General features: G+C 40.6%; 2 protein-coding genes across 2 annotated transcripts; both read right to left on the bottom strand.

The window, feature by feature from the left end:
* Positions 1 to 5,569, bottom strand: chic1 (cysteine-rich hydrophobic domain 1). Its single transcript, XM_076103437.1, has 6 exons — positions 5,393 to 5,569; positions 4,071 to 4,125; positions 2,922 to 3,077; positions 2,482 to 2,538; positions 1,957 to 2,016; positions 1 to 1,387 (listed from the first exon to the last, which is right to left on the bottom strand). The coding sequence occupies exons 1-6, from the start codon at positions 5,536 to 5,538 to the stop codon at positions 1,337 to 1,339; spliced, it is 525 nt and encodes a 174-aa protein (XP_075959552.1). The 5' UTR covers positions 5,539 to 5,569; the 3' UTR covers positions 1 to 1,336.
* Positions 5,570 to 7,087: 1,518 nt separating this feature from the next.
* cdx4 (caudal type homeobox 4) lies at positions 7,088 to 9,942 on the bottom strand. Its single transcript, XM_076104038.1, has 3 exons — positions 9,507 to 9,942; positions 8,111 to 8,256; positions 7,088 to 7,321 (listed from the first exon to the last, which is right to left on the bottom strand). Exons 1-3 carry the CDS (start codon positions 9,940 to 9,942, stop codon positions 7,088 to 7,090), a joined length of 816 nt encoding a protein of 271 aa, XP_075960153.1.

Genomic DNA, 9,942 nt, shown 5'->3' with positions numbered 1-9,942 from the left:
TTCAAAATCAACAATTTATTTTCTGTCTCCGTAAAGATTAGTTCACTATGACGAACATTTACAGGAATTGTAACAGGGACAATACTGGGAGGAGGATTCAACATCTCCGTTGTACAAGAGAACGTATTTCAGCTTCTCTGTGGTTCACCAACTATTCCAGAGGCACTCTAATGCAACGCAACGCAGCAATCTCTTGACTAACACTCAGGAAAATAATACTAACACTGGACAGAACGACTGAAACACAACGACCATCTGCTCGATACGTCACCGACCGTGGACGCTTGTGCTTCCACACACATCAGGGAAGTAAAAGTACAAAACTATAAAATGCCTTTTTTGTAAATAGATAGTGGAAAGTTTAAGTCATTATGTTCCAACAGCACATCAGAGATGCAACCATTAATGTGTCATGGATGACGACCGATTGAATATCATCTTTATTGGCAAACACCACATGGTAACGTACACGGCTGTGGATGAATCTTCAGGACGCATTACCGTCTGACATCCTGACTTTCTACTGGGCTCAAGTGCAATAACTGGTCCGAACTCTGGCATCGTGTACATTGTAACTATATGGCTTACAAGGTAAACAGGTCCATATAAACTAGAAAGGTACATAGACATCTTTCGTTAATCAAAACTATGGTACAGCAATATATTGGCAAAATAAAAAGTAAAGAGCTAAGTAACGTTATGTAAACAATGGTAAACCACTGTACAGCTTATCCTAACATGGTATTTACAGGTCAAGTTCTTTTACTAGCTAGTTCCCATGTACAGAGGGTCAAATGTAAAGAAAGAACAGTTAGACGACGGACTGTACGTTAGGCAATTTCAACCGTCCCATCTACGTGCAAAGAACCGGATTCAAAGAAAGTAAACCCAACAAGCAGCTTTTACATCTACAGACTTGCTGAATTACCCGGTGCCTTCCTCCTCCTACATTTAGAGTTATTTCTACAAAAAAACAAGAACATACATAAGGCGAGGGCAGTTAAGGAAGGTGGAGGCATCACATTCTTTGCAAGGGATTACTGCTATGGGACAGGTTGATGGTTCTTTGGGGTAAATGCACTTTTCGAGAGTTTCACTTATTTGTCACGTGTAACAAAAAAAAAAAACGCATCTGAGTGCAACGAAGGGGACAATGTCTAGTTCTGTCGGGAAAATGTGCAAAATCTGCTCTAAAGAAAAGTGACAGTGTTGCAAATTCTAATGTACAAGGTACTGGGAGATGTACGGGGTGCAGACCCTTATTCCAACATACTGTATATACAAGGCACTAAGGAAAAGATTCAAGGGCCACACATCCAGTCTTTTGACCGCCTCCTCAGTCCGGTCGGAATATAGGATATTTCGGTAAGAAATCTATAAGAATCACCTGTAGAGAGAGAACAATACAAAACAAACATTTAAAACGACTGCAAGATGTTTAAACATAATGGTAATGTTATATTGTATGAGTGCTGTCCTTACATACAGAGAACCATGCAATTCAGTATTAACAACACAGACAGAGGAGACAGAATTTTGACAAAGCAACCCTGTCTGCTAGAACTAATGTTTATGTCCAACTCGTGTGCAACAGGGTTTAAGGTTTTAAAGGAAACGTAATAAAGACCGTATCCGAAACTATTTCGATTTCAAGCAAAAATGCCACACATGTGCTGGCTCTAGCTTCCCAAATATGAGCATTTGTTGCCTGTCTTTGCAACTAAATATATTGTGTTTTGGACTGTTGGTCATACAAAACCAGACATGTAAAGCCACTACCTTGGGCTTTGGGAAACTCTAATGGAGACTCTTTACGATTTTATAACACGATTGATCGATTAGTCAAGAAAATAATCTGCAGATTAATTCATTCGCTCATGAATACAATCAAAAGGTTTATAGAGTTGTGCAGTAATCTAATAATTCATAGTGTTTTTGTTGGGACGGCCTACTTACATATTCCATCATATTACTGCTTTCACATTTTCTTTTACTGAGTTTCCAGTGCAGCCCGAGCTGAAAGAAGAAAAGACACAGACACAATGAATGAACATCTCTCCCACTCTCAAACAGACACAAAGACACAAAGACACACACACACACAAAAAGGAAAATCTGTCTGAAATCTCCCCTTCAGTGTCGGGGGAATTTAGGAGCAGGGCTGTCTGGTCTCGCCAGGGTCAAATAGTGGCCAGACACCCTGAAGAGCTTCCTTTATACCTTTGCACAGCTACTAGCTGTAATTTGTTGCTGAGAGACAAAACAAAATAACACAGCATTTTACTGCCGACCTCACGGTCCTCTCAGACCTCGAGCACCAGATCGAGACTCAGCTTTAAAGGGACTAGTGTGGCAGGTTTGGGTTTCCAAGAAAGATTAATTGTCATTATCCATCATGATGATACTCAACTTACACTGCACAGTGGCACAGACAAATAGGCACTTTCACACAGGTGCTAATCTGCAATTTGTCATCCTTACCTTGTGGTATAATCTGTTATTTTCCCACTCTAACAATTTATGAATCGACCGTCTTGTCTGTTGGAATAGAAAACAAATGCATGTACGTTAATGCAATCGTCATCACTCAAATGAACACTTTAACAGGTAACAGTAAACGGCCACAGTGTTAGGATTTATGGACTGAACTCCCGATTTACCAGCTAGTAATTTCCACTTTGTTGCCGTCAACTCTGAGTGGTAATACCACCTTCAAATGACACACCCTTGAGCTGGGCAGGAGAGGAGCTCTGCAATGTAATGCATCATTTCTACACAGAGCCACTAATTGAACACGAGTTGTTATTACCCTCTACACTTAGACCTATGCGGCTGAATTGGTATAACAGCCCCCCGAGTAATCAGCGCTGATGTAAGGGAGAGTTAAACTGTCCAACAGTCACAGGAGGTGTGGAACTTACTCTCTTGTTGAGGCAGATAACAGGCCATAGACTGCAGCCTACTGTACAACAGCAGCACAGGCAGCCGCAGAGAAGCCACTTCACATTCACCGGCAAGTTCTTCTTCAGACAAGCATTCAGCCTGCTGATGCTGGTTTTGAATTCCTCTGGTGCTACCTAGAAGAAAAGAGAGATGGGATGGATGTGCGTGTACCAACGTAAACAGCTCCTAGAGCCTCTATGCGGTGGAGGGAATTATCACAAAATTGAGGCAATAACCAAATTACTAAACACGAGAGGGGGAGAGACAACTCAAGTGTTTGTAGGTGGCGCTGACATGAAATATTCCTAATTGGAAAGATCCAAGAGCTTGAGAGAAAACCAACAGGTAGATAATTGCAGATGTTGTCCAGAGATGAGATGAGATCTCTAAATAGCATGTCTGTGATTTGCTAACCAAGCACCAGACTGTTCAAGGCAAAGAGGGGCTCAAAGGAGAGATAAGCTCAGAGCCTGTGGCAGCGCCGGCCAAACAACTTGAATGGATGCTCATTCCTCGCCGAGTCTGTACGCCATAAAACAGGGGTCGTAATCTTTTATGACAGGATGCAAAGGTCTCTTTGCAAACAGCCAAAGACCTCAGAATAAAGCCCAGCAGGGCCTGATCTGCACCCTTCAATCATCATAATTGTGACCTCATCCATCACATGTCACCCTGGGTCACAATACTGAAGGTACTTTTTATTGCCCCACACTTCCCTCGGCCTGCTCTTACCCCTGCAGCCTTTTTGTGTTTCTGCGTCCGACCCAGGAAGCTTTCCTTTCTTGTCTACAGCAGAGTCTTCATTTCATTATTTTATCACCGGGAGCTGGACTCTCAAAAACACTGGGGTCCCCGCCAACTGAGCCCCATAGACGGCTTACTCATTTACAGAGCTGGACAGCAGCACATTCAGCCTCTTTTCTATACACCGTGGTGCGTCGCTTGAAATGCAGCTCCGGCAGATCAAAACCACTCAGAGAGGTTTGAATGGGGTGGTTTGGGGAAGTAGGGGCTATTAAAGGAACAACTGGTTCACTGTGGCTTTAATTGCTTCATTCTTCCCACTTGGAATTGAAGCAGCTCGCAAGAATGAAGTGCAAGAAAACTAAAAAAAGAAGCGACTGTACCTTTCCCGTGAGAACAGAGGGGAATTCTGTGTCAAATCTGTTGCTCAGTCCAAACCTGTAAAAAGACAAACAAAATGTTAACATTGATAAGGTAATACAAGTCAAAATAACATGTGCTATGACTATGAACATGTTAGAACAAATATAATCCAAAGCCAGAGTGGAAATACGTTGTGTGATAATGAGACAGAGCAAACTATACAGTTTTTTAAAAGTTTAGTTCAGTTCGTTACACTACACACATCTGAAGGATGGCACAATAGACTTTTCTTCTTCTTTAAGAGAGTCTAAACATGCAGGAGTCCAGATGACTACGCTTCACATTCCCAACAAACCAATACAATAGATTATTATCAGTAAAATCACTTCAAGTCGCACGTCCCAAAATATAAACAGTTAACGACTAGGATAAGCTAACAGCTCCAACCTTCCCATGAGCCATTGATGCTTTGTTTTACAGCAGCGGACAGTTAAACCTGCAGACTTGATGCGACACTCACGTGGCTTTTGTGTGATTGCTCTTAGTAATTAAAGTGGACGATATTGCTGTTACTTGTATTTAGCTTTAGCAGCAAATTGCTCATGCTTGCATGTCTTTCCTGGAAAGGTCAACGCTTTATAGAAACAATACGCATGTGAAAAGTATAACAGATACTATTGAGTTTAAAAACTGACATCCTCATTATTTTTTTGTCCCGTTGAAGGTCTCAGCATCTGCTAGTCAGGTGAATGTTATGGTGGAGGTGAGGGAGGATCTGACGATGATGACAGTGATTTTCATCTTTTGCATTTTAATAAATAAATAAAATTCACCTCACTATTGTGCCTACATAACGTTCTTAAAGCTCTAACGTTAGTTTCTCCTGATAAAGTACAATAAAATGAAGCTAAGAAGCTAAACAAGTATGAAACTCGCAGTAGAAACGCTTCAGACAATAATAAAGCCGGTGACATTGTGTTGACTTGGTAGATAACGTTAACTTTCAAATGTCTGGTGATGGTGCATTAGTCTAAACGTTACAGCCACAGACTTCTAGCTAACAAAACATCACATGTAAACTTGCCTAGCCCCTAAATATCGCTTGCTAGTCTGCCACGTTCATGTTTGCCATGTGGATAAATAACAGTTATCGTTAGTTTATGTCGTATTAATGTTGGGTTACTACGTTCATGATCAAATCGACGGTCCCCTTTGACAGAACGTGTGGCTAACTGTTAGTTGTTGTGTTTAGCGTTAGCTAGCATGCTAGCATCAGCTAACCAGGCTAAAGGATGAAGACAACAGAGCGACAGACAGGAGCGACAGACAGGGCCGTGCTTACACGGTGATGTGCCCGGCACCTCGCATCACCACGGGCTCCGGACAGTATCTCGGCAGGTGCTCCTCACTCACTACGTGCTCATCCTCTTCGTCTTCCAACTCATAAATGGTATCAAAGTCCGCCATGTTGGGTAGTAAGACGCTCATGACGTCTGCTACGGCGGGGCTGCGCACTGACGCACGAGCGGGGCGCGCGGAGCGAGCCGAAAGTTTGTGAACAGCGATGATCGCCCCTCGGTGTGCAGCGGGACCAGAGCTGAACATTATCAACACATCTAACATCTGACGTTAGTGAGACATGCCAGATATAGATAATAGTAATCTAATGACCCCATGACATGTTGTCTGTTTATAATATATTACATATCCCTAGTTAGCAGGGAATTAACTTCTTCAGACATGGACATGGGGAAAAGTCAGGAAACTCCTGCTCCCAAAAATAGTCAGTCTAGCCACATGACAATTAACATGTCACCTCAGCTAATTACACATGAACATACACTATGAACCCATAAGCCTGAACCTGCCTCACCACATAAAGGTGCAGGAGTCCATCTTAAATGTGTTCACGTGGAGCCCATTAGGTGTAGATTCTCTGACATTGAATACTAAATAAAAGTGCACCTACTGATGACATACTACCCGTTTTGACATATGTTAGAAAGCTAAAAGAAATGCCATTCTATCTAACAAGAACAAAAGAAAAACATAAGTTTAACTACTGGTTGGTTTTAGGTCAAAAGTGAGGTAATTTCACAGTTAATGTGATAACAAGTCTGCTCTGGAAATGAGCCTTTTGTCCAAATGAAAAATAGATGCTTTCAATTACCATGTCACTATACTTCTAGAAATAGCCTGTTGGTACAGGTCCAAACATTTGTAATTCTGTCGACAGATCTTTATGCTGATTGTATTGAGAATAATAGGTTTTTTAAATCATCTTTAGGAGCATATAGTGAATACACATTTCAAACAAGCATTACAATAAAAGTCACACAGTTACTTTGAGATGTTAATTTCTGAAAGGTTTAAACTGTTTTGTGCCTGCATTTGTAACTGTAGTATCCCAAGAGGAAGAGAAGCTTAAATGCTGTATATCTGTACTAATAAGCACATAAAAGCATTTCAAATACAAAACTTATCCAAGCTTTGCAAATACCCAGAAATAACAAAAATGACAGGTGTACTACAAAAACAACAACATTTTATTTACATTTTGCCATCACACGACCCGTATCATTAACAGCTGGTCCCTGCTTTACTAAAGCAGATCAGATTGTGCTGAAAAACGTTTGTAAATGATTTGTCCAGTCATAGCAGTTTGTGTGGCACGAGCTACATAAAATCCAGCTTAAAACTGCATTAAAATGTCCCTGAATTATCATTTTATTCACATACACTTCATCACATACAAAAAAAAAGGATATTTATATCTTAACTCACAAACAATTAAAAGCTTTTAAGTTTGAAACACGTCGATTTTTTCTTTTTTCTTTTTTCTTAAATTCCCACGTTATTAGAACTATTCTATAAAAAGCAATATGTCAAGAGCCTCCATTTGGTTGCTATGAATGAAATCTTTATCCACAGCAGTGTGCTTCAGGACGTGAGTTCAGATCCTCTGGCTGCCTATCAAGTGTCCTGTCAGCGTGTCGGAGTGCTCAGTTATGTTCGATGGTCCGAGAGGTGAACTGCTCTACTGAGTCACAGTCACTTGTTGTATATTCCTGATAGATGGCAAGGTGTTCATTCCCTGAGGAGGGTACATAGAGTGTTGGATGTCTGAGGGACTGAGTGAGCCCGGCACCGGCAGAGGGCTCACCGAACCCGGGTCGCTGTGCACAGATCCCCCGCTGCCGTCAGACTGACCCAGCTTCTTCTTGATCAGTTTCCTCTCTTTGGCTCTGCGGTTCTGAAACCAGATTTTAACCTGAAGTGGCACAAAGAAAAGGGAATGAAATGAATATCATTGGGTGCAGGCTACATCCTTTACTTCCCATGCAATGCCATAACACTTAATACAAAATAATAAACAACATTTATAAATAGGATTCTCCCGGATAGAAAATGTGAAAAATGATTACAACAAATAATGAACATTAAATACATGTTTAATATAATATAATAATATATTTTCTTAGGTCTTAAATGAAATAAATTAAAAAGATATGCCTATATAGACAATACAACTTACATTAGCGTTGAATGTATTTTCTCGTTTACTCGACCGCTCCTTACCAAAATAAAATGTAATGTATTGCCTATTATCAAATGGATACTACATTAAAAAAATGCCCACATTGAATATTTGTACAATGAATAAATGTACGTAATTAGTAATTAATTTTGCTGTAAAATATAAGATTCGAAATAAGAGGAAATGATCGATAACTCATGTTTGTATTCTTAGGATTTCATTATCAAACACATAATAAATAATTAATAGAAATACAGACAAGGTATCAGGAGTTGAGGTGTCTTTAAATATATCCAGTGTAATGTATTCATGACTGTAAATATGCAGACCATTATTCTGATGATACAATTGACACGTTTTCTGCAGGCCTCATTTTGTAAGTTACACGTGTGAACATATTTTAATGAGTTTCCATTATTGCTCATACATTTAGGCTGAATGTTTCGTATATTTAAATGTCGTATTGCATCTTTCTGCGATGAAAATAAACCAGGCAGAATTACTTTTCTGATTTAGACATACCTGTCGTTCTGACAGACCGAGGTTGAGAGCCAGTTCAGATTTCCTCCTGATGGTGATGTATCTGTTGAAATGAAACTCCTTCTCCAGCTCCAGCCTCTGATGGTCTGTGTAAACTACCCTGTATTTCTCCTTCGTTCTTGTTTTACCTGCGAAGGCGACAAGGAAGAAATCACACAGCATTGATATTGTGCTTCTTTCTTTTGAGCAGCCGGGCGGTTGAACAGAGGAGGCTGCATGCCAGGACCGGCCTATCTGCACATAGCATCTTTATTAGCTGCCTCTTAAATCCACATCTCTGCTTTCTCTACAGATACGCAAATTGAGCTTTTTCATCTTGCTTTGATGACAGCTGTAGTACAGTGGATTTCAAACAGCCAACTATCAGATCCTCTACTGACAAGTTAAAAAGAAACACACGGCACAGGACGATGTAGGACAAACGTCTGTGGAGTTGATGCACTGTTGGATTTGTCTTACAATTTTACAGACCTCTTATACGAGTGCATGTTAACTTTTACTGTATGCAAGTTTAATAACAAATGGCTGACGATGACACATCTTATCAAAATTTTAAAAGGTTGATCCCTACAATAACTCTGAGGTAAATTAACTTAATGAATATAAGTTAGTGTTGGCCTGTTTTATTCTAGGCCCTCATAATTGATAACTATTCGATTTCAAACTTTAATTTACGCCTCTGTAAAGGCCTACAGTTTGTACTACTACACTTTTAAAACACAGTCTGTGAAAAGCGTCACTCTTTCCGGCAATATAACTCTTGGAGAGGAAGGGAGGTTGGTGCATATCAAAGTGAAGAGGTGATGAAAGCAAAGGCCACCGCCTGGATATGACGGATAACACTCTAAACACCCAACAATGTGACAGGGAAGTCGACCACACATCTCCAGGAATCATGACATTAACATCACAACTGGGCCTGGCGCCGATTCCTCACACCTATTTTATATCCACCACAGGACCGAATACAGTAGACAGAGCTGTTGGCCTTCAGTCCACTTCCCCATCAGAATTATGAGATATGGAAATGTTTTATACACACGTTCGACTGACTCTTTCTGCTGCCAAATATGCATTTCATTATTATTATTTAATAGAATATGCAATTAATTTACATATTCTCATTCTATTAACATTTTGAACTGTTGTTAGCCCAAATGTTAGCAACCTGCATAAGGCGGTCTACTGTTCTTTTGACATTTCCTTTCAAATATAATCATTTTTGCCTATTGATGTTTGTCTCATTGACACCATCGGCATGGAGCTGCCAGAAAGAAAGACTCAAGCGGAAACACAAAGTGCGTTGCGCAAAAGACTAATATCGCAAGACCAAGGCAATTGCATCATTTTGGCACACTGTTTAAGATCATGGTCTCACCTGTAGAAGATGCTTGTGCGTTTTTACTCATCCACTGGAATGAATTGCGCCTTTCTCTATCAGGAGAAAGTTGTGCAATGTTAACGTTCTCCGGCGGCGGCTGTAACACCGCAGATCCTGGAGGATGCATATGGCTGTACTCAGATGAGCAGTAAGGAACTTGTGCAGGAGAGGAGTTGTTCATAGGTGTAGGAATAGTGTTTGGTGGTCCCAGACTATATGCACCCCAGTCTTCCCGCTGAGCGCTATAAGTGGGTGCCCAACTCCCCGAAGACTGTGCGTGCGTATCCATGTTTGGCACATGATGGTATCCAGTAAAGTCGGTGTACTGAGGTGTAGAAACAAAGTTCTGTGGAGGCAGATTGATGCTCGTTCTTCTTACTGGTCCCTGGTGATACATGCCGCTTTCTTTATCCAGAATGTATCCCACATACAT

The sequence above is a fragment of the Anarhichas minor genome, unplaced genomic scaffold (genome assembly GCF_050575085.1).
Source record: "Anarhichas minor isolate MPS153535 unplaced genomic scaffold, ASM5057508v1 ptg000028l, whole genome shotgun sequence".
Lineage (NCBI taxonomy): Eukaryota > Metazoa > Chordata > Actinopteri > Perciformes > Anarhichadidae > Anarhichas > Anarhichas minor.
Note: the sequence above shows the minus strand (reverse complement) of the source record. Positions and strands in the feature narration are given on the sequence as shown.

Excerpts from the sequence above, each read along its gene's own strand:
- chic1 (XM_076103437.1), bottom strand. The coding sequence starts at position 5,538 with ATGAGCGTCTTACTACCCAACATGGCGGACTTTGATACCATTTATGAG. Across the intron at positions 3,078-4,070 it reads CCTCTGTTCTCACGGGAAAG|GTAGCACCAGAGGAATTCAA; the intron begins GTACAGTCGCTT and ends CTTTTCTTCTAG. Across the intron at positions 2,017-2,481 it reads ATAACAGATTATACCACAAG|CTCGGGCTGCACTGGAAACT; the intron begins GTAAGGATGACA and ends TTCTTCTTTCAG.
- cdx4 (XM_076104038.1), bottom strand. The coding sequence starts at position 9,942 with ATGTATGTGGGATACATTCTGGATAAAGAAAGCGGCATGTATCACCAG. Across the intron at positions 8,257-9,506 it reads CGCACAAGCATCTTCTACAG|GTAAAACAAGAACGAAGGAG; the intron begins GTGAGACCATGA and ends TCGCCTTCGCAG. Across the intron at positions 7,322-8,110 it reads TCGGTCTGTCAGAACGACAG|GTTAAAATCTGGTTTCAGAA; the intron begins GTATGTCTAAAT and ends GTGCCACTTCAG.